Raw genomic sequence first — 25,220 nt, 5'->3', positions numbered from 1 at the left:
CATTCATTTAGTTGTTATGTTTTGTTGCGATATATTATGGCTTGGATTTAAAATTGTATTCGATTAAAAAATATTAAATTAATTAATTAAATTATATATATCGAATATAATTTTAAATTAATTAGATATATATATATATATATATATATATATATATATGTATGTATATATAAGAGCATATAATCCTTCATCCTTTTAGATATTTTATCATTTTTTTATATCCTTTTAATATTTTATTCTTGAAAATTTTTAATATATACCCAATATTTTGACTATAAAATTGATATCGTGTAGATTTCCAACTACACATACATAAAAATATTTTTCTTTATTTAATTTATTTAATTATTTTAAAAATATTTGTTTTGATTGAAATTTTTATTTGTATCATTTGTTAAACAAAATTATATACTAAATCTCTCTAAGACTCGATCAATATATTCTTTTTGAAAGTCTTTACAGAGTTCTATTCCTAAATATTTTAATATCAATAACATAAGATACTTCATCCATATCAACTATCCTAAAATTCATAGCAATATCAAATTAAAATTTAAAATTTTCACTCCAATTGATTCACTATTTTCTAGAAATCCTATATTACTAAAGTTAATTTTCCTTGCACCATGATTAGAATAATGAAATATATATCCTTTTAAATTTTTTTGATAAATAATTAAATACCTAAAAATAATTCTTGAATCTATTTTTTTTCATCTGAATTGAAGATCCTTAACTTTGTAGGATAATCTCAAATATATAAATATCTTACGTTAGATTTTTTATTAATTTATAACTCAAAAAAAAGTTGATGATATTGACTAATTAGGAACCATATTTAAAACATACATAATCATTCTCAGAGCTTCTCCTCACATTGATTCAAGTATAGAAAAATAACTTATCATATTCCTAACCAAACATATAAAAGTATGATTTTATCTTTCATTAATCTAATTTTACTATAATACATCTAATAAAACATAGTGAGCACAAATCTTTGTTTTTTCAGGAATATAAGAAGAACTAGAATTATGCTCGTGTTCATCATAACTACCATAAAATTTACTACCCTTATCAGATTAGATAATTTTTAATATTTTATATAATTATCTCTTAACTTTATTTATATATACCTAAAAGTGGCAATAGTATGAGACTATAAAAGTGATAAAATTTCTTTCTTCATAAAAATATAGAATATGAAATAACTCATAGATATAAGCATATATAATCTTAAGGAGTTCATGAAACCAAGTTTCATTCTAATGTTTTATTATATGATCATTATAAACTCAAGATTCATATTAATTTTGCACAAACCATTATGTAGAAGTCAAAAATTAACTTTTATTAAATCATAATGAGTTTACCTCTATCAATGAAAAACAATATCTTGACTATTATAGATAAAGAACTCAAATTTTTAAAATTATATGAACATAATATTAGATGAATCATATCTAAGTATCAACGATAAGCAATAACTACTAACACTTTCACTTTAAATTGATTCCCTAAAATGATGATTATTTTATACTCTTTTGGTTCTCATATTAAAATGAATCTCTATTATTGGTAATATAAATTAAGGCATTAATATCAATCTATCAAGTATTAAAAAAAGACTTCTATAACCATTGATTCGAAATATACAAAGATCATATTTATACCTTTCTCTTTCTAATTAAAATCTTATACTCATCGTTCACATAACCTTAGTTGCGACATTTTACTATAAATATTTTTTTATGAATTTATATAGTATTTATAAATTATACTTCAACCTCTTAATGTTACTCACTCGAGTAATATGAAAAATATTATGAGTCTCTTTTACTTTATTTTATTTCTTTTATATGCATATACTGGGTAGCTCATTTAAGTTTCACTTATTCTTAATTTTATTATAATAAATTTTAAATGAACCATACTAATAAAAAATAAAATTAAGAATAAATTATACGAGAAGAAACTCAACTATGTTTATACCCAATGTTCTTGAGCTTACAACTTTGTCATGTACATTAAAGATATAATATTGAATTCTTCAAATACTATAATACTATTTTTTATTTTTGAAGGATAAAAATATATTTTTTTTATTTTTAAAGGATAAAAATATTTTTTTTTAATAATTCTCACCTTCTTTTTCATGGTCACTATGCAAGGCGATTTGACTATCACGGTGCGAGGTCATTGCTTGAGCACGACCTATAGTCGTTGCTCTAGGCGGTTGTGCACCGATGACCTTCGATCGTCATGCAGTGCTATGCCACCGTGCCCACATGCGGTTGTGCACACGTATCACCCAACGATTGCAACGATGGTTATTGGGAGCACGTCCGTGCCCACGCTTTTGCGCGAGAAGTCGCTAGCCTTCGGTGTCCAGTTGATGTTGCTCGTGACTCATAAATGTCGTAGCAATGTTGCTATAATTGCTACAAGCAATGATACTACTCCAGCAGTCATAGCCATGACACTACTATAGTTATTGTAGGTAGTGGTTCTACTATAATCGTCACAAGCAACAACGATGCTGTTGTAGTCGTCGTACACAACTACATTATTGCAACCGCTTGCGACCAAGGTAGGTCAATCCCTGCAAGGCTACCGCACCCCACGATGCTTCCGCTGTGTGTGCACTCGCTACCGACGATTGAACTAGTGACCATCGAAGGTTGCTGCTCTCAACAATACTATTGTCAACAATGGTCCATTGATCAAACATGAAGAATCTCACATCGCCCGCAAGTAGGCCACATGATAAACTAGATAAAAAAATAAATCGACAACAGAAACAAATACATTCAACTATCGTAAATCAAAATCGGATAACACTTTTTCGCAAACGAATGGTATCAATCAACACATATATCCAAATACAAAATAGATCTAAAATACTTTTGCAACATAATATATTTGATTTCAAAACATAACTTTGATATCAATTATAAGCATAAAAAATCATAATATGTTATTATTATACCAAAAAAACTTAATGTCAAAAACTAAAATTAAATAATAATAGATCAAATATACGATGTTGACATTTCGATGCTACTCAGAAAGTATTTGTCTAATCTATAAGCACATTATCATCGGATTCGAAAGCATTGATCTATAAGGAGAGCTAGACTTGTATTCTCTTATCTTTCTATCCTTTACAGAACTATTATAAAGGATGAATTAAGGTCAAAAAGAGATTAAAAAAATCTATAATATCTTAATAATTAATTATTTTGTCTCTAAGAGATCATAAATGAGAACAAAGGGTCATGATAAATAATTAAAAGAATCTCATCCATCAAAATTATCTCATAAATAATTCTATCACAAATAATTTTATTTATTTTATTAATCGATAATCATAATTAAAATTTAATCATATCAATAATATTTCTCCCCCCGGTTGCCGCATGGACGGGCTAACCCACCTGTCACTCCGCCCTCGTGAGTGTCACCACCACCAACCTAAATGCGCTCGCCACCAAGATTTCGTCGGTCCAAGCATCAACTCTAAGTTTCCTCCGATGAGAATTCCACGGAATTTATATGGGCGCGATGTGATGCCATCCAATATCCAGGCCTCTACTACACATCACTCGTCGACTACTATATTGTCCAACATACTCCCATCCAACGCACTCGATTCACCACCTCACGCTTGCCTGTGTCTCCTCCCTCTTCGACCACGTCTCCTCTACTAAGTAATTCTATGTAATTTTTCGTTTCATTTAGCTGTTAATCTCTATCTCATATCTATTTTCTATTATTATTATTTGTTTATAAATCTCCATTTCTAGCATGGTTATAAATAAACACAAAAAATCTGGGGCATTTATCTATATTTAAAGCATAGATACAAAAACCAAAAAAATCAGACTCCTAGACATTTGAACTTTTATAAGGTTCAAATACTCTCATTTCATTTATTACCAAATAAATTTGATATATATATATATATATATATATATATATATATATATATATATATATATATTTGTTAAAAAAAATTTCTCTCAATTTCATTCCCTCATTATTTGTTTTATCTCTATCATCCTCTTTTAGTATATTATAAAATTCATATATATAATATTATTTACATTTTAATATGAATATAAATATATTTTTAATATTAAATTTATGATCTTATTAATTGACCTAGTGACCTCATGACTCGAGACTTACCGAATCCATGTGGGAAACTATCCCCGATGCCCATGTGAGAGTGACGGCTGGAGGTCCAGCGCGGGAAATTGCCAGACGACCCACCGCTAAGACGACAGATGTATCAATTGGAACAGAACCAGTCACACATCCAAACTGATGCTTGATTTTGCCTTACGAGGAAAAAGCATGACAGGAAAGTGAGAGAGATGAATGGGACCAGAAATGGAATCCTGCGTCACGATCAAGGGACATCATCACATGAACAGAACCATCACATCCAAAGCAAGATTGAAACAGCTAGCTAACCTGGCTTTGGAGGAGTCAATATGCAATCATCCAAGTCTGAACAGCTAGATTTGACAATCACCCCACCATCTCCCTCAGCTACTTTCTTCGGATTTGGAGGAGTCAATATGCAAACATCAAAATCCTGAATCAATAAACGACTTTAAACACATTGAATTTTCTGAATCAGGTGATTAAAGCTATGGAACTTCATGCAATACAATTATTTTAGCCTGATCTATATTCTGTGACCATTGGTATACGGAAAGAAAAACTTGTACTACATAGAAGCATACATAGGGATCCATGCTCAGAAATGTCAAAGCATATGAATACAAACAAAGACTTGAGTAAAAGGAATATATAGAGAATCATTGTAGTATTTGTTCCAAATGTAAGAAGGCTATGATGCACAGCTCATGATACAAACAACAAACACCTAATTTTTTGTTTCCTTTCACTAGCAAGCTCCATGTTACTACAACACCTCAGACTAGCAGAGGCATACCAATGCTGGTTAAAAGTTGTAGCAATCAACCAAAGCGATAACCAGAAAAGATGATACAAAGAATTAAATTAAGTAGTTGGGTCTTAGTTGGATTCCACAATCAGGTGAAGAGACAAAGGGGACATAGAGGTGGTGGTTCTCAGGCAAACCTTCATGATCGACACCAACAGAAGCAAGTCCACGACACTTCGAGTGCCTTCTTCCATGATACTGTGCCATGCTTCCTCTTGTTTCCCTGGTTCCATCTCCCTTCCAAATCATGACTCGCAGCTGATCTGGGAAACAAATAGCCAAGCAAATATGTTTCAAGTTAATACAAACATCTTTTGAAGTGCAGTATCTTATGACTGCAACAAGTTCTGAGGCCACTTTCTTCCAGGACTGCATCTGCAATTCAAATTTACATGGTAAAAGTCAAGTGATTCTGCGCTACATCATGAACAGACCACTAAACAAAACTAGCACAACACTAGGAAGATATACAAAGTTCAATAGCATGACAAGCTCGCAAAACATGGTTGGCTTCATTCGGACTCTGATTTGGTGTCTTAGCAGGTGCTCCAATTATGCCCCTTCTTAAGGAAAGACTGCTGGCTTCACTTGAACTTTGGTCTCTTAGCAGCAGGTACTCCCTTCGAATCCCTTCTATCTGGAATCCGTGACTTCCCAAATGCTTTTGCCTTCCTCCTGCGCTTCTCCTCTTCGCTGTCTGATTCATCACCCTTCTCTCTGTCAGCGTTACTTGCCTCCCGTTCCAACTCTTCCCATGTCTTCCCCTTCTCCTCCTCGGAATCCTCCTCGGATTCCTCCTCGTCATCATCTGACTCCACCAGGGACTCGCTCTCATTGTCTTCATCATCTGAAGCAGACACTGGCTCAACATCAGACGGTTCGTATCCTTGGTCTGACTCCTCAGTGTTCTCAGAGTCCGAGTCACTGGCATCCATGTTCAAAAACTCCCATCCACCATCTTCGATAAACTTCTCAGGGTCTTCAGTTATAGTTTTCAGGATCGGGCGCCAATTGAGGTTCAGTCTACTCTCATAGTACTTCAGATCTGTTGTATCGAGCCATTCCTTGATTCCATCAAGAGATGAGGATGGAATAGAATCTATGCGAAGAACATCCCGTTTGAAGTCCTTGAACACAATGGCCATGTCAAAATTCTTCTGCCCAAACCCCACTCTCTCCAGATTAACAATCTCGATTTCACTCAAGGTTACCACCAAGAATGGTGTCTCAATAAGCTCAACCAAACAACCGGAAGTTGGAACGATGAAAGCTGAAGCCTTGTGAGGAACTCCATAAAATCCAAGCTCTCTCAGAGGCATATCAAACTCCAAATCAAGAGCTTTGAATTGTGGTTGTGCCCAGTGATCTTGTACCTTGTTCACAAAGTTCTGAAATTCCATGTTTATCCTATTTTTCCGATCCCTCTCGCGCTGTTCTTCCTCGATCTCATCAGGATCGAGAGCTGATCTCCTCCCACTACCTAAAGTCTGCACAACATCCATGACTTCCACATAAAACTGAACATCTTTTGTCTTCTTGTTGCCCACCATGATATGATTGTGCAGGTGGAGGTGCAACAGGGTAATCATTTCTCTCTCTGCAGGCTGTAAGAAGGCATGCTTGATGTTTGCAAACATGACGTCAACTCGCTCATCAGGTCTTGATGTGGAATAACGGAATCCATTAACATGAGCCTCCAAAGTGCCTGTAAGCTTCCTTCCACGACCGCCAAATGAGGGGCGTATCCACAGGTCTGGTAATTTCATTGGTTTCATTCGGTTTCCAGAAAGCTGCAGTTTCTCCTGGGTAACCAAAGTGGCCCTTTCAGCTCTCTCTGACTCCCTAGATGTGACGTGTCTCCTAAGGGTCTTGATTTGTTGTACCACTTCACTGCTATGCCTCGGATCCTTGGACCGAAATGTGATTTCTTTCAAATAAACAGCACCTTGAAACTTAAGGGTATTCGCATCATGAGGACTAAATGGTGTACCAGGTACATTAAATATTATGCGGATAGTGCAGGTTCGGTTGTCCTGATGGGAGGTCACACTCTTCACAGTAGAAACATGGAAGGGCACTATGCTTCCGTAAATTGGTAATAGGATAGTTTCATTCTTCTGGTCTACTTGTATCACTAGTTCCTTAGAAAACGGTATATCACTTACATTCTTGTAAGCAATCAGCTCACTCGAAGTTCTTACTGGACCTCGCCCTTCTGCAGCTGAAGACCCACCACCAGCTAGCCTCCTGGCAGTCTCTTCATTCTTTTGACGAGCAAGCTCTGCTTGGTGCTGTCTCCGCAACTCTTCCTTCGACATCTCCTGGTTGTCTGACCTTAGGGTTGCTTTGGAAGGAAGCACTCCACTGCCATTCAGATCAGGTCGGACTCTAGGAGGTTCTTCCTCTTCCTCGTTGAATGAGTAAGCAACGTCCTTAACTGCTTTGGAGCAGCCTGCAGTCAAGACCTCAGCAGGTTTCTCACTCACTATAACAGTATCAGCTAGCAACAAAGAGAACTTCTCCGTCTTTGGATTGTTAGTCTGAGACTGGAGGTTCTGGAAACCAAGTGACACATTAAAAACCATCCCAACCTTCAACAAACGGTCATTTTTTGAATTTAAACTCAACCCAGACTCACGAAACTCAAGACCTATCCCTGTTCCAGCTGACTTTGTAAGGTATGGAATAAGCTCAGGTGCTTCCTTCTGAAGCACTGCTAACGCAGCTTGGTAAGCAGCACCAACAGTATTTCCAGGCTTTAAAGCACCAATTGCAGCATCATGAGCTTTAAGAAGCACCTCATATGCCTTACTCTGAATTGCAGTTGCATCGATCAAAAATGTTCTAGCAACATTTGAGCAATAACTATTATAACGTGAGCCAATTGCACAAATGATCACACTTGTGGAATCATAGTACAAATCTTCATCATTACTGGATGCACTGGGTCTAAGATCAAACTGACCTCCACTCTGAAAGATAGGAGGATAGCATATATCAACATTTTCTGCCTTCAGTTTAACCTTGACCCTCGATGGCTCAAGTATTGCCTTTTCTGTATCATCCATCAGGGAAGAATGAGAAACCTTCTTTTCCTCATCAATTACCCGCTCAAGTTTTGGAACTACAAAATTTTTCATCACCGATGAAGTTAGATATGCTGCCTTCCTAATGCAGGTAAGCTCTGTGACATCCTTGACAGCAAACAATTCAGAGAAACCATTTGTTACATCAGTTAGCTGTAAGGTCGAACTGCCTAGCTTCTCAGCCCAGCTCTCAAGTAGCTTCCCTTCAGGTGCTTCTTTTGAAATATATCCAACAATAGGAGACTCTGATTTAGACTGTGCACGAACAGCATGTATAACCTCCTCCATCAGGGATGCCCCATCAATATTTTTTGCCCTGACATGTATTACAAGATCAGCTCCAACAGCCTCTTGGGCAGACTTTTTAATGGTACCAAGCAAGTTGGCCTTCTTCTGACTACATAAGAAATGAATTTGCTTGTTCATGAAAACCATAATGGTTTCAGGAAACTCGTATCCAAGCAACCAGATATTCAGTGCTGAGGATTTAAGGTAACGAAGATCTTCAGAAGTAGGTGGGGTTGCAATTGCAATAGCATCTGTAGAACCCCAAACATCAGATTTATGATCCCTCCAATGAGTATAAAACCCCTTGAGGCGCTTGCTGAAGTTCTCAAGGTTGATTGTATAAGCACCAGCCGCAGAGGCTGGTGGTTTTGCACTTCCATTATGGTGATCAGCCATCAGAAATTACCAGGTGACATTCGTGTAAAAAGAGACTTAATATGTGCAAACAATCTGAAAAAAGATAACAAGTTGATGTAAGCATCCTAATTTTATTATTTTTTAATAAAAATAATAGTATAACCTAAAAGATCAAAATTAATATTAGTGTAACAATATGACTATCTGTCATCATTCGAAAGAAAAGAAGCATAAAATAATAAATTTTGTTGAAGATCTTTCTGTGTCTACGAAACTCGTTTCTTGACTCTATGCACAAGAAAAAAAGGAAAAAAAAAACAACCCTGTGTTACAGCAAAAAGCTTTTGTATTGAATCTTCGAATATAGAGGTCTGTACATAAATATAGAAGCTTCGATTAGGTTTGTACTGGAGTTGCAAAAAGCCTTCGAATATAGAAGTCTGTACATAAATAAAAGACTTGGTAGTAAACGCTAGGGTTTGCAGAATAGATCTCTTCCTACATGGCCAAAAAAGACATCGAATAATCTATCAAAACCTAATCGACGATTACAGGAAGAGCAATGAAGGGGAAAAAAAATTTAAGATCATGAACAAAAAAACTGCAGAGAAAATGAGGAAGCACCATCCAAAACATCCAAACTGAAACCGAAACAACCAGTAAGAAACCAAAATCAACCACAAACTCGTAGAAATTCTTCCAAGGAAGCGGAGGAAGAACAGTATTTTACCTGAGTTCGAGGCGGTGGATGGCGCGGCCGCACAGCAGACTACGCAGTAGAGAGGAAGAATTCTCCAGGGAGTGGAATTGGGACAGGAAAAGGGGCGTAGGCGAATGAAGAAGGCAGTGCCGGCCGCCGACAGAGAGAGGCGGAGAAGCGGAAAAGGTGCGTGAGGAAGGATACGCTCCCTACTCCGGAGGTCGAAGCTCCAAACGGAAAAGGGGTTAACTAGGGCTTCGGGTTTTCGGTCATATAGCGGTCGGCCTTGCGCAAGGAAAACCGCCTCGCCTCTTCGAGATAGCAGCCCAACCCTTTCTTCACTCACACTACTTACCCACCAACGTACCTGGTTTGCCTCTGGAGGCAACAGTTGGGCCCCAGTGGTTCCCGCAGTCACTCAGTATCCACAACCTTACGCAATAAGAATAAATATTTTATGTAATCAAATCTCAAATTGTTAATGCAACTGAACAAAACGATGAAAATATTTTGGCAACAGTGACATACGATCATCGTGATATTAATGCCAACTTTTTGAGTACTATTACACAATTCAGGTGTCCCTTGTGATGTTCCAGATAGAACCACAGTCAACTTGGACAAGACATTCACATGGTTAGCAGTGTAGCACAACTATTAATGTCTGATAGATTTGTAAAAACATATAACTAGAATGGAACAAGCACCATTGTTTCTGCATCAAGCTTCCTTTTTCTAACTATAGCCTTCAACTAGTACTCCAACAGAGGAAAATACTGCTCCGTTCTCCTCCGAGGTCTATGACAAAAGACTGATCCAACTTAGTACTTGTGCTCATAACCTCAATAGTTGGACTAGACAGCGATTTGGGTGTCTCACACATAATACGGGGCCCAAGATTACAAAACATGCAAATGTTTTGCAGTTCCTTGATCCAGGAGCAGGGTATTCTCTAAAAGCTGAAACTTGCATGGATGAGAGCACAGTTGATCATCATTTCTTCTTTTGATCTTTGGTTGGATTCGGTTCCTTGGTCAACATTCTAGGAGCAATGGCCATTGCCATAAGTTCTTGGAACAGCAGCTTACATGCATAAGGTATGTGCACCTGTATGATCACAAGAGATTCAGGCAATTTTAAAACTTTGGATAAACAAATTTCAATAGCAAGCTTGTATTTACTACAAGGGAGGATGGTTATCAACAAATATACATGCCAGAGAACTTTCATAAAAAATAAAAAAACTAAAAATTAGATGAATTGAAGCATATTAAAAGAAATGAGATGGACAAAGAAACATCGCACTGTGTTGTGGGTTTTGGAGTGGTAGGGGACATGAAAATGAAAGGTCCAGTTTTTTTACTATTAGTTATGTCTATACAGCTCTATGTAAATGGCTAGTTTTTGACAATATCAATATTCAAAAAATTATCAATAAAACCTAATACCTAAGTTGGCTCAGCTCTCAAGACATACAAAAGCATAACTAGTAACAGCATTTTGAACAAGCAAACACCTACATATACTGTTAAGGCCTTGAACTACTATGATCCACTGTGCGAAGAGAAAAAGAGGGGAAAATATCTTACTTGAACAATGTCAGTTTTGTTCTTGCAACCTCTGCACTCGAAAGAATTCTTCTTAAGATTGGCAATAGCTATTAGTCCACATTTCTCACACACATGAACCCTGTAAGCATCACTTTGGTCAAACAGTCGTTCCTTCAAGAAGTGTGCAGCACCATGTGCAATCATGCAGTCTCGCTCCATCTCACCAAACCGAAGACCACCATCTCGAGAGCGTCCTTCTGCAGGCTGTCTGGTAAGTATCTGCACAGGACCACGCCCTCGAGAATGGATCTTATCATCGACCATGTGCTTCAATCTCTGATAATATGTAGGACCAAGAAATATCATAGCAGTTAACTTCCGTCCAGTATGACCATTGTACATTGTTTCAAAACCACGCATCTGATAACCACACTTATGAAGAGCCTTGCTGATGTTGTCAACCTGAAAAGGTAATGGTGGAAGAAAAAAAAAATCATCCAGTACCATACGTATCATTATTCAGATATGTAATTCTAGAAGGTTTTATCATACTTTCTGTGTCCCCATGTTTTGTATATGCATCCAGTGGTAGGATACTGAATTCATTAAAGTTTTTTTTTTCAGAAAGGGAATATATACATGGTTACAATACATGACAAAAAAGACTTTGAACATGCCGAAAGAGGATAAGTCAGCACTGAACACAGGATAATTTTTTTTACACAAGAAGCATAAAGAAGAAACAACCTACGTTGACCCATTAGATACTGACAGGATCTCATGATAGCAGAATATAAGTCACAAGCATTCCAACCAGAAAGAAGAGGTTACACATAATACACATAAAAATCCTGCAGCATGCAGATATATCAGATCTCCACTTAAAGGGAGGTTATTTTCTCATGTGCACAAATCTCTATGAAGGAAAAAAAAGGTATTTTTTCAAGAATTTTTTACTCAAAAGAGTACTAAGTTTTATTTTAGCAAATATTTTAAGTGCATCACCTTCATATCCCAGTATATCATAGAATCACATGGATATCTAGATTAGGATCTTATATTTAGCAGCCAGAGGTTAAGCAACTGTAAATACTTTAAAGAGGGTTTTCAGCACTTCAAGACAGATCACAGTGACCGCGTGCAACCATCTTGGACTTATATATAGGTATTGTGTGTTGCACTAGAAAAGGATATGCAGGAATTATTCTAGAGATGACCAGAACAAATTATCTCTAGAAACTTCTAAAAGCAAAAGACATTACCAAAAAATCCAGAAACAGCAAGATTTTCCAAATTCCAAGATCAACAACGAACTATAGTTCTACCTGTTTCCCCCTTTTCTACCACTGGTGTAAGAGACAAAAATGGAATAGTATAGCACCAAAGTGACCTACAAGTCAAAGCAGCATACTTACAGTGACATCAGTAAAAGGGGTAGCATCACCCTCCTTTCCCATGTGAGCAGCAACCTTTCCCATGATGCACTCAATTAGCTGACCGATGGTCATTCGAGAAGGTATGGCATGTGGATTTACAATAATATCAGGTGTAATGCCTTCCACTGTCCACGGCATATCCTCCTGTGTGTATGTCATACCAACTGTTCCCTTCTGACCATGTCTGCTACTAAACTTATCACCGATTTGAGGTATCCGAACAGATCGCATCCTCACTTTCACAAACCTCAAACCATCAGCATTTGTAGTCAATAAAACCTGCAGATGATGCATGCTCGATGAACAAAACTGAATTGCATCCAATACCAAGAGCTTTCAACTTCCAAGATATTCCATTGCGACAGCCAAATAACAGCAGAGGTGGTGAATATAATACCTGATCCACCATCCCGCTTTCACTATGACGCAAACTAGTACTATGATCACGGCGTGTGTATCTTGAAGCTTGTCCTTGGGCATCATCTTGAGGAATTGGACTCGTCTTTCCTATTATAACATCTTCACCAGAGACTCTTGTACCCTGGTACAACGGGGTTTAACTAGATATAAGAAAAAGGCATTAACAGGCCTGGGTGCATGAGAAAATTACTGATACTCACAGGAGGTGCAAGACCATCATCGTCCAGTTTTTCGTATGACCCATGACGCATGCCCTGAAATTAAGGAAAATATAAATCAACATTCCTAAACTAGAAAAATTAGTCACTAATGCATGGTCAATCTTAAAAACTGACCATGGTGTTTTCCCTGTTTGGACGCCCAAAATCCTCTTTAACAAGAGTTCCCATTTTCTTTTCCTCATCCCTGGCAAAAGAGGTTGTCGCTGATATTAAACAAACTTTCTGTAGAATATAATGTTGAAGACCAATCATCAATCAAAAGATGAATGGTTCAGATCTTAGACCTGTAAGAACGGAAAAACAATGATCGAAAGAATCCACGATCTATTGAAGATTGGTTCATAATAACAGAGTCTTCTTGGTTATACCCAGAATAGCAAGCAATTGCAACAATAGCATTCTACACAGAAAATACAATTATGAGACAAACAAAGATATCTTAATGACTTCTGTTGCAGCATAATAAAAAGAATGTAGTACTCTTACAATGCCTGCTGGAAGTTGTCTAAAGTGCAAATGCTCCATTGCACGAGTAGTAACAAGGGGCTTCTGCGGATAGTATAGAACATAAGCTAACGTATCCTGCACGAAAAAGCCTTACAAATTAGCATCCCCTTGTACTTGATACAACAAACTGTAAAGAAGTTGGATTATACATACCATCCGTAACTGATAGTTTGTCACATAAATTCCCATTGCTTGTTTACCCATAGCTGATTGATATGTATTACGAGGTGACTGATAACAAATAACCAAATTAGATTAGAAGAGCTATAGTAACAAGTACAAGGAGCAAATGATGCTTAGTAGTGTTTAACAGATACCTGGTTGTGGTCAGGAAATGGAATAATAGATGCACAAACACCCAATATTAATGATGGGTGGATCTCACAATGAGTGTAAGTTTCAGAATACGCTTCCTCTGGGTTCTGCCTTGCATTCACAAGATCCTGAAGTGTGCAGCCATAACCAATTAATAATGAATATAACTTCCACTTATGCAACCAAGAGTAAGTTTCTACCATGGAGACCTATGTATGTTCCATTTTAATGTGGCACTCTAGCATGTCAGGAAACAAATATCACCTTTTTAGTTGATATAACATGAAATCATTATATAATACCTTAGTGTCCAAATTTTCAGAAAATTCTTTGTAGTAAGAAGATTCTATATCTTCTACATCTTACTTAGCCTCAAAACACTGCATCTTTATCCTTTGGTCTTCAAATTAAAAACACGAATTGAATGTTGTATTCCTTAGAGAATAATCATGTAATCCTCTTTACTCAAAGGTAACACAATGTTGAGTAACAATGAAGTATGATTAATTTGTAAAAAAAATATCAAGACTGCTCATCTAGGGTATTGTGTTACCAAAAAAGATTCTGATTGTTGAATCATGAAACTGGGTGCAGCTTTTGGGAAACTATGCTACACATCTTCTATGTAAAATTTAATTAATGGGACAGGCACTAGTGGCCATCTTTTTTTCGACGTATTAACCAAATGCAATGTCATTTGTTTTCACATGAAAAGATCTTCCCTTATTAATAACTAAAAAATGTGTCCAAAGAGGATATTTGAACAAAAATATGGAAGCTTACATTAATTGTCATTGAAATCATTGTAGTTTCTTCTTCCTCGGTATCTATATACTCTATGAATCCCTTAGAGACAAGGTCATGCCAACCCTCTTCCGGAGTTTCCTATTTGGGAGAAAAGCATACAAAAGTTAATATATGAAACTATAACCTTCAGAAAAGATCTAATTGATCTTTTACTGTAAGAACGATACCCTTTGTTGTAATGCTCGAATATCCTTTTTCTTTATCAGCAGCCTTTGCTTTTCAACAATAAATAGTGGACGACTACAGCGACCATAGTCTGTGTAAAGCCGTAATTCCTTGAGACGAATATCTCGTATAACTCCCACTTCAGTGTTGACATCAATCTGTGAGAGAAAAATCATGGTAAATGGAGCACTTTCTATAAACATACAGACAAAAGATGATGACATGGCTAAGTAGAACAAAAATGAAATAGAAAGTAATCACTATGTAGAGGTTTGATTGGTCAAGAGAATAAATAATTATAATCGCATACTGGATGCTCATGGAGCCTACTAAGAATCATAAGACATATAGCAACAATATTAAAGATGTTACAACCCAAGAGACTGTGTACCATAGCCTACCCAATCATGCAAAGACAGCAAACATAAACAAAGCAACAGCATGAAATATAATATTGTCATAGAATATTGTCCTTTAAAGAAAGTTATTTTATAGAATACCAGATCTATGCCTCAGAATACAAACTTGATAAGGACTAAAAATTATATTCTGTTGCAATGCCATTCATTATAGGAGAAGTTCATATTGAGCAGAAAAAACATATATTCTTTAATTTGAGAAGCAGGAAAGAAAAAGAGAGAGAAAGGCAAAGATAATAATTGGAAACGATAATTAAAAAAGGATAACTATCATAATCACTCTAGCTCAAAGTGTAACTCCTAGAGACAAATGTCTCATACCTCCACATGTATCACACATAGATACACAAATGATGAAATCACACCATGTTCCTCGATTGATTAAATATTCGGTCAAAACCACAGCAGTTACCCAAGTTATCTCATGGGGGTTGTATTGATTGGTTGAAGAGACTGGAAAAGAATGTTCTTCTGGATTTGGGGCAGCTTTGCAATAGTGGAACCAATCAGCAAAAAGCCTAGAACTTGTACTGTACTGTCACACTACTAGTGCATATTGCGAAAAAATTTGCTTTTGTTCCGTCCTTTTATGATCTTTTAATTATATTAATTCCCCAGGCCCGAGTACAATGAAAAATTACAAAAATGAGAAAGAATAATACTCACAAATAAGACATACCAATCCCTAAATCTTTCCTTCTCTAAAGAAGATATATTTTCATATTTTGACAAACAATAATCCTGAATAAAATATTTAATCAGTAGACTTCTTTTTTGTACAATCTTCAATATTAATAAACTTTCGCACATGAAAGATCCTTGAATCAACTCTTAAAATCTTCAATCACGCTCTTCTTTCTTTTTTTTTCATTTGGCTTCCTTTTTTCATCTTTTTGGCAATTTAAGAAACCAAACTAGAAATATTGGAAATGTTGCCATGTGGGGGCCATAGATTACAAAACTAATCGGACCGGTCTGTATTAACCAACAATCATCAGTTTGACCAGAAAATGGGACGTGGACCTGGCAAAATTCTATTTGGCAATAAAAAAAAATCAAACTAGTAATATTGGATATGTCGTAATATGGCCATGAGCTAGTATTTAACATTTGACCAACAAATTAGATGCATCACTTCATCCAGTCTGGTCCTGAATAAGGGTTAATGGTTAGTAATCCTATCACCTGATACCCCTAGCATTTTTTATTTTTTTGATAGCTATCTTTTCCTTTATTTTAACTTCCTCACATGCTCCAATATCTCTCTTTCCCTTTCTTTCTCTTTATCTCTCTCCCTCCTCACCTGCCCCTCCCTCCTCCCCTTCATCTTGCCATTAACGCCCCACTGCCTTGACTAATCATATCCCACTATTTCATTAGGTTGCCGCTTCCTCCTCCACCTTTTGTTCTCCTTTACCTTTTCCTCCCCCCTCGCCCAGTCCTGCTCTGCCTCCTTGCTCCTCCTCCCGTTCTTCTCTGTCTGTTTCTCTTGGTCTGGACAGTATTAACTCATAGTGCCCATAAGTTGGGTACCAGAACAATACCAATGTGACTACCAACCAGTGTCATCACTTGAATGGAATTTAGACTTTGCATATGGCAATTTATTACCTTTGCAAAATACCTCCTAAACTAATAGAAGTTATTCACATTTAAATCCTGCATCACATTTAACCATAGGAAGGTGGAACAAAGTTCAAAATATCTATTCTCACAGAAGCTGCTTGTTCTTAGGTTGTTGAAATTAGGTTAGTCTTCAACGTTTGATAAATTGTGAATGAGTTTTCCATGGACAAATATTATATAGAAAGCCCAACAGTATTAAAGACAATAATTTAGGTTTGAAAAGCTGTTCCTGCTTTGAAATCTCCTATGAACTTGATTTATGTCAGCCTAGTTGTTTGATTTGCTAGCAAAAGTTTAAGTAGAAAAATATGACAACTCCTTTGTGACAGGCTTATGTCTAAATAGTTTTAAGGAACTGTAAATAACCTTGCAATCATAAAAAATAATTGAAAAAAAGATAATTACAGACCAGGCAAAACTGCATAGAGAATAAACATTTATACAAGTAGTATCCAGATAAAGGTTTCAGACCTGTCTCCTCAATTGTCTTAAGGTCTTGACCAAGAGGTCTGGGTTTCGATGAATCCCAACCCAGCAGCCATTGACAAAAATTTTAGTCGACTGTGGAATAACAGCAGGAGATATTTCCTGCAATAGTTGAAACCATGCAATAACTTAATCAGCAAAATAGATCTTTCCAGTACTTATCCATCCCATTTCTGTCATCTCAACTCTCAGAATGAGAAAAAAATAAAAGATTGCTAATAAATAATACTTACCTCAAAGTTTTCAGTACTCCATTCTTCTAAAAACTCCAAAATTGGATGTGCAGCGGATCCTACTGTAATGTACACCATGAGCGCTAAATTCTTAACCAAGCCACAAGCCTGTCACAACCACAGAGCATATACATCAACAATGAATATTGTGTTAAAAATAAACAAAACAAAGTTAATCACAAGCTCCAAAAGAGCTAGTCTACATTAACCAAGTTTCTAGTTCCCATAAGAGTAAGCGTTTGACCCATACTTTCCGATTAACAATGATGCAAGTTTCTCAAAAATTACCTGTCCTTCAGGTGTTTCAGCAGGACACATCATGCCCCAGTGAGAATTATGCAACTGACGAGGCTTTGCTAATTTTCCTGATAAATAAAAAATATATATAAATAAAATTATCATTAAATTATTCTAATTACAAACTAGCAAAAAGTAAATATCATTAAAGGAATTATCTGACTACTTTAACAACATCAGGGAAAATTGAATTCAAAGAAATGGCTAAATTGATTTACCTTCACGACCTATGGGAGAGTTTAGTCTTCGCAAGTGGGAGAGTGTAGATGCATATGTCAGTCGATTCAACACCTGCCAGTTGAATCATCTACCAAATATTAGTTACACAGGCAACAAAATGTATGATAGAAACAGATAGAAGAAGGTTGGACCTGTGAAACCCCTGCCCTAGTACCAGCTTGATTTGCTTGTCCCCAATTACCAGTTGCGAGAGAGTACTTCAGACCACTAGTGATAGTCTTAGCTTTGATTGCAAATTGAAGGTTCACATCCTTTCCATTGTCAACGCACTATCATATCACAAAAATAACCAAGTTTAGACACCAAAAAAGTGGTGAATGTCTAAAAGAAAATATAGTTGATTGACAGAAGGATCAAAAACCTTTTGAACATAGGATCTCACATCCCTTGTCAATTTTCTGAACAGCTGCATGTGGAAAAACCTATAATAAAAGTGAACTGTCCAAACAAGGTAAAGAAATTTACTAATACACAATATATTAAGGCAAACCATTCGGAACAAGCCACCAAGTAGAGGACCAGCAAGATCCAGCCTTTTGTTGCCATAGTGATCCCTATCATCTTCAGGTCTTCGTCCAATAGCACACAGCAACAGACGATGAATGATATATCTATAGAGGAAAAACAAATGTCAATATTCCATATTCCATCACAGTTACTATAAAACAAAGGTAAGACACCCCACCCAAAATAATAAGCTTTTTTGGTTTCGCAGTATTCACCAACACCAACATGAGGCAACATTTCTTTTTGAAGAATTTCTTTCGCGTACCTACACACAAACCAGCAGCACATATATCAAGTACCGAAGAATACAGATCATTTGCTACCTAACATCAGCATGCAACTCATAAGTATTAATGAAAGAGTAAAAAATATTCAGTACTTGATTCTCTTCTCCCTAGTGACACCAACAGTTGCTCCTCTTTTGCCTATATAGTCCAATGCCACCTGGACAATGATGTTAAAACTTTAATTAGCGAACAGTTGTGCTTCAAAGAATGCAACCTAATCTTAGATGATGGATGAGTTCAGCTATCATCTGCAATCAAGCGACCACCCTACAAGATATAAACCCATAAGGGACTTTAGGATAAGTAACATCTATGTTACAAAATACCGAGTGTTGCAGCATACATGTTCAAGAATATAACAAAAATAGTGGCTTGCTGATTAAGTTTAACCTTAGACAATGAGTTTGTTGATTAAATTTAACCTTAGACTAAGGGTTTCCTTGTTAAGTTCAAATTTAAACAATGAGTTTGCAGACTACAGTTTAACCATAGACAATGGATGAGATATGTTCTAATCAATTGTAGGATGACCAATATACAAAATTTGAACTCATAAGGAACTCCTAATTTTTTACAACCAAAGAGAAGTAACAATAATGTTACAGAATGTTCTACTAAGGATGATAACCAAGAAGGGAAGGCATTCTTATACATTAAAAAGAATTCAAGTGCTTCCCTGCCACCACTCAATTGCTAAATGCTAGCACTAGACCAATTATATTGGAGACAAATAGAAAATTTTCCATGCCCTTCAAAAGAAACCATTCATTTTTTTCCTTTGCCTCTTGAAGAATGCATCTTTTGCACTGACAACAGCTTCGTGTTTGCTAAACACAGTTACCAAATTTGACCTTCCTTAAACTATATGATCTTAAAGATTTGTCAAACACCATGGTCAAGTTGCTTAGGTTCTCCAGAAAAGATCATCTTGCACCTCGACCACATCATCATTCCTCAACTGTATAAACATGAATATTAAGATACATCAAGCCTCACTACTCAAACAGACCCCACCTGAACAAGCCAACAGAAGTTGTGATGCCGCTTATCTCAAATTCAAGGTATCATTCTCACTACATTGAAATCCTAAAATGCAGAATAATACAAAAACCACAGAGAGGATATCCTTTCAAGAAGGTAGCTCTGATCATGTATTCATACATCTCAATTTAGCTTGAAGAGATAAGAGCCTTCTGAATTTTTGGGTAAAATTGAGAGAAGTTTCGCCATGGCTCGATGTGATGAGAAAACCAACCTATTAATTTTGTTGACCCTAAATCACTGGCATAAAATTCATAAGATTAAAATTATAGTAGTATGTATAGGTCAATCAAAATCCTTGCCCACTTTTGATATGGGATTAAATCATGGGGATCATAGTCTCTCGTACATAAAGTCTTGACATACTTATCTAGGTTCAACATAGCTCAGATCAAACATTAGCATATAGCACATTTGAGGCCTAATCTATTGGTGGCTCCTTTTGAAGCATGATATACATGCTAGCCCCGTCTAATAGTCCTAGGGAACTTGGCTCCAGTGATTTAAAAAGTGCTAGGCGTTAAAAGGCGCCAAGGTCCAAAAACACCTGAGGCGCTAGGCACTCGTCCGAGCAAAGCGAGACGCTAAAATATAAAAATATATAATATAATTATTTAAATAAAATATGATATTAAATTAAGAAAATATTGTAAAATCACAATATCACATTAACAAAAAGTCTCAAAATTCAAAACAATAACAATAATTTCAAATAAATAAAAATTAATGGTATTAAAATTAAAATAATATATTATTAATCTAATAAATTAAAATACTATTACTAGTATACAATTAGCAGTATACTGTTAATATACTGTTAACGGTATACCATCAAAGTGAGAAGAGTGTGAGTAAGAGGAAAATCGAGACTGCTGACTGAGAGAAGCGAGAACGACAGCGGTAGCAGCGAGCAGAGGCGATGGCAGCGGGAGCGACAGCGGTGAGTAACGACAATGGCAACGACAACGGTAGCAGCGAGCAGTGGGAGCGGGAGCGGCGATAGTGACAGTGACAGCGACAGCAACAAGCGACGACGAGCAGGGTTAGGGTTTGGAAGTCGTGAGAGGAAGGCTGATATCGATGCTTTAGTTGGTTCGATTAACCAACTAAAGCATCGGAGACCGAACCAAACCTAGAACGCTAGTTCGATCGCCTAGTTTAACCTGAGCGCTAGCCCGAAGCCGACGCTTGTGCTCGGGCGAGCGCCCAGGCAACACCTCTTTAAAGTGCACCGCTTGGAAATGAAGCGAGGCGCTTGGGCCTCGCCTCGCCTTGCCCGAGCGCTTGAGCGCGTATTGAAATCACTAGTTGGCTCTAATACCATAATAGCTATTGGTATGATCCGATCTGATGAGATAACTGGCCCAAAATGTTTAAGCTCATTAGACCTTTATAAGTCAATTAAAATACTCATCACACCCGATGTGCGACTAAAACGAGGTGTTGCAAGTTTAGGTCTAAAAAAAATTTGTAATAGTCATATGGTAAATGGTTAGATAGGTCATAGATGATAATTATATATGATTTATTTGCTTGCTACCTTAGTGTCCTACTCAACATTAATAATAGTTGCTAAAGAATTATTGGGTGGAAAATTGCCACCTCAAAGCATTTATATAACTACTCCCTGCAGCTGTTAGCAGCTTATGGGCAAGCTCAATCACCATCCTTTCAGGATACTTTTAAACCTTTGCCTATGATCAATCCACCATCCTTTGAGGAAGTACAGCTAGTATGTTTTCTAACTACAATGATGAAGTGAAATATAGGCAGCCCACCTCCCACAGAAGGAAGAATTGGGGTGTCAGTTCTAAAAGTTTCTTAGCGGAGGAAGACCTACTTAAGATTCATAAGCTGAAGAAACAGCAACCAAAAGACCTTTCAAGTACAATGCCCATCAGAGACAAGATTGTGAAGTCAATATGAGAAATCAATACATCATGCATGACTAAATATAGAATTTTCATAGAGATGAACCAATCCATATCTGTAGACATCAACTTCAGCTTTAGAATATACATAAAAGAAAGAGGAACAACAAACAGATGCAGGAAAAAATAAATTAGATAGGAGAAAAACTGAAATAACTTGAATATGCACCACAATAAAAAAAAAAAGAATTGACAAACTACCTGCTGATTCTGTATAACGAATGCTTCTTCCAGGGATGGTCTCAACAATTCCATCATTTGAGTATCAGAAAAGTCATAGCATATATGTTCCAGTATATCTTTGTCAGCTACAAACCCCAATGCTCGGAAGATGATTATTATTGGAATATCAGCCCGGATATATGGAAGAGTAGCTCGAATGTATTGACCTGATGAACCCTGTTAGTGGTAGAAAAATTGCATTATCAGGAGGAATATGGTATACAAAGAGCATAAACATTCAAAATATGTATATATACATGAACACCAGGAAATATAAAAGATTGCAATTGAAAGCAAAAGGAAGTTAGTGCATGTGTAATAAAACTTACCCCTTTTGCACTAGTACGAGAAAGCATACGCACAAACATGCTGCTTGCTGGTCTGTTCTGATTCTCAGCCATAGACCGAACTTCAGCTACATAGGCATACTTGTTGGGCTGCCTCTTTTTAAATACATATACATGATTTGTGCTCATCTTTTCCTGTGCAATTAACACCTTCTCACTTCCGTTGATGATGAAATATCCTCCCTGATCATAAGGACACTCCCCAAGCTCCGTTAAATCCTTCTCCGAATTTTGATATAAAGTGCAATAACTGGAACGGAGCATTATAGGAACCTGCAAGATAAAGAGATATGAAGTGCTGAATGGAATAACATCCAATCAAAGAAAATGAGACAAAATTATTCTTCACCTTTCCAATAAAAACTTTTGCAAAATCTTGAGTCTCTGCAACTTCTTCACAATCATGTCCCTTTTTTATGATCCTTTTAGTGACATCAACATACAGTGGAGCCGAATAAGTCAAGTTCCTCAACCTCGCAGCCTTGGGGAATAATGTCGCAGTTTCACCATCTGATTCAGTCATCATTGGCCTACTCAAATATATTTGACCAAAGCTTATCTTGTAAATAGTCTGCAGATTGACATAGGAAGGGGAAATCCATAAAGAACAAGTTATTTCAATTCACAGGACATTCACTTTACAATAACCTAGATCAATGATTTTAAAGTAAAATGAAACAGCCCAAACTGTTATTATTTTGACAGGAGTGAATTTACACCCTAGCATTCCACAACTGTCACATGAGACCAAGGAACCTCCTGTTACACACCCCAAGAACAATAGAACGGAACCCTTATGACAAAACCCCAAAAAGAGGAAAAGGGCAAAAAAGCAACGTGAACGAACATAGCAATTCACAGTTTATGCATGCCATCAGGCTCAAGTTGATACAAAGAAAATGAAATCGATGCTTCGTCTCTAAACACCATAAGTTTTAAAACTAGCAAGAGGAGCAACAGTTGTGGGCCACTTATCCTATAATGGTAAAGTGAAAATTTCAGAATCATTTATTAAAGAGGTTAAATTTCTGCCTAGGCCAACTCCTGAAGGTTTCTGTCATGTAATTTCTCTACTTAATATTGAGTAATTTACCGTATAATTTGCAGTATAGTTATGTTCTTTCATTCATAATTCCTTTTGCTGAAGCAAATTCAATCCAACCACATGACTTAGTCCTCTATCTCAGTCAACCAAGGAATCAAACCCTCTTCTCACTTCAACTGCGCCTTTTACAACATATAGGAAGCAATCGGAGCAGGGAAAAGAAGAAGAGGGCAACCTCAACGAAATCGGACTGCCGGCCGGGGTTGTGCTGAGACTCTGGACGGATCTCGATATCAGCGGACTCGTCGACGATTTCCTGCATAGTGTTCTGGATAAACTCGTCGAAGGAGTCAAGTTGCTGGCGCACGAGGCCCTTCTCCTCGAAGTAGGCGCTGATGACCGCCCAGGCGTCCTCCTGGGTGATCTCATCGTCCTCGTCGTTCTCCATCATGGCGTAGTCGTCCGCCATCGCGAGCCAACTTTCCTCTCCTCCGATCTCCGATCGAAGAACCAGGGGTTGAGAGGTCGACTCCCCGACCAGAGGCGGAGGGCTCCGGCAACCCTTGAGACAGAGAGCGTCACCGGTGAGATTGGGAGGATGGGAGAGGCGGTGTGACGAGGGAAGGGCGAAAGAAACCGAGTGGAACCCTTGTGCCTTTCCCGTTCGGGGTACAAATAGATTTTGGGCGAGCCCGGGTTGAGCCGACGCACCGTCATATCCGGTGTTTGTGGAAAATCAGGTTCACAGAGTGGGTTCAGATGAACCGACCAATGCCGAAGCAATTAATTTGGGTTGAGATGGGCCTAATCTTGGACCAGTTTCTTGTTGTCCTTTAGTGTGTGAAGACAACCCGGTCTAGCCCGGCCCACATTAACACCCACCTTAAACAGAGTGAACTCGGGTTGCGTTCAACAAACTCGGATTACAGAGCTAAAGTTGACCACGTCCGATAACGTTCAAGTGGTACACGTGGATGTCAACGTTCACGAACGAACCTATTTGTCCTTTTGATACGTTGACTGAAAGGCACAAAAACTGATGGTCGATAAGTTGTTAAATATGATAGGTGGTGGGCAGAAGAGGTGATTATGGACCTCAATGAGTATAAACAAGGATATATCAACCAAAAGCATTTGATGTCAGCATGAGTTAATACCATAGCAGTCGATGGATTGACATACATAGATTGGCTGCCGATTTGACATAACCATCTCACAGAATAATTCTCCAATTTAATTCGATTATTATCTAAATTTATTATAAAAGAGCTTTTAATATGATCTACCAAAAAAATATTATTCATTTATAGTTTCAATTTTTATAAATCTCTACTAATTTTTTTAGAAGCTTCAATTTCTTTGATATGTCAGACAATTAAATATAAAATAATAAATTAATACTTTAAAAGGAATAACATATAGCAAGATAAACATGTCGGAACTTCATAATAATCTAAAGATGACCTCCGCTTACAATGGCAATATCGATTTCAACATATGCGGCGATGAATAATTTTCTCCCAATTTCGAACATTTGCATTCAAACTCTATTCAACAACTTGATGTTTTGCCAAAGCCCCTTGGAAGGACAGTCTTCTTATTATGTTCCCGACAAAGACCCGAAGCTGCGCCAAGAGAGTTCAAGTCAATTTCTCAGTGATTGCATCTGTTTAAACAGATTAAAAATTATCAACCAGATGCTGTCAAAT

At 37.0% G+C, this 25,220-nt stretch overlaps 2 protein-coding genes across 2 annotated transcripts; both read right to left on the bottom strand.

Moving 5' to 3' along the window:
- Positions 1-5,290: 5,290 nt before the first annotated feature.
- On the bottom strand, positions 5,291-9,685 carry LOC103999562 (FACT complex subunit SPT16). Its single transcript, XM_009421380.3, has 2 exons — positions 9,440-9,685; positions 5,291-8,802 (listed from the first exon to the last, which is right to left on the bottom strand). The coding sequence occupies exon 2, from the start codon at positions 8,746-8,748 to the stop codon at positions 5,563-5,565; it is 3,186 nt and encodes a 1,061-aa protein (XP_009419655.2). The 5' UTR covers positions 8,749-8,802; positions 9,440-9,685; the 3' UTR covers positions 5,291-5,562.
- A 230-nt stretch (positions 9,686-9,915) lies between these two features.
- On the bottom strand, positions 9,916-24,162 carry LOC103999650 (DNA-directed RNA polymerase II subunit RPB2). Its single transcript, XM_018829208.2, has 25 exons — positions 23,747-24,162; positions 22,816-23,037; positions 22,449-22,739; positions 22,099-22,296; positions 19,018-19,082; positions 18,817-18,903; positions 18,622-18,742; positions 18,493-18,537; positions 18,263-18,400; positions 18,110-18,182; positions 17,883-17,959; positions 17,595-17,702; positions 17,347-17,463; positions 14,833-14,988; positions 14,642-14,743; positions 13,861-13,986; positions 13,697-13,774; positions 13,523-13,618; positions 13,321-13,436; positions 13,151-13,220; positions 13,016-13,069; positions 12,793-12,936; positions 12,375-12,674; positions 10,999-11,421; positions 9,916-10,516 (listed from the first exon to the last, which is right to left on the bottom strand). Exons 1-25 carry the CDS (start codon positions 23,978-23,980, stop codon positions 10,403-10,405), a joined length of 3,555 nt encoding a protein of 1,184 aa, XP_018684753.1. The 5' UTR covers positions 23,981-24,162; the 3' UTR covers positions 9,916-10,402.
- Between the last annotated feature and the right edge of the window lie 1,058 nt (positions 24,163-25,220).

The sequence above is a fragment of the Musa acuminata genome, chromosome BXJ1-4, assembly GCF_036884655.1.
Source record: "Musa acuminata AAA Group cultivar baxijiao chromosome BXJ1-4, Cavendish_Baxijiao_AAA, whole genome shotgun sequence".
Classification (NCBI taxonomy): Eukaryota; Viridiplantae; Streptophyta; class Magnoliopsida; order Zingiberales; family Musaceae; genus Musa; species Musa acuminata.
Note: the sequence above shows the minus strand (reverse complement) of the source record. Positions and strands in the feature narration are given on the sequence as shown.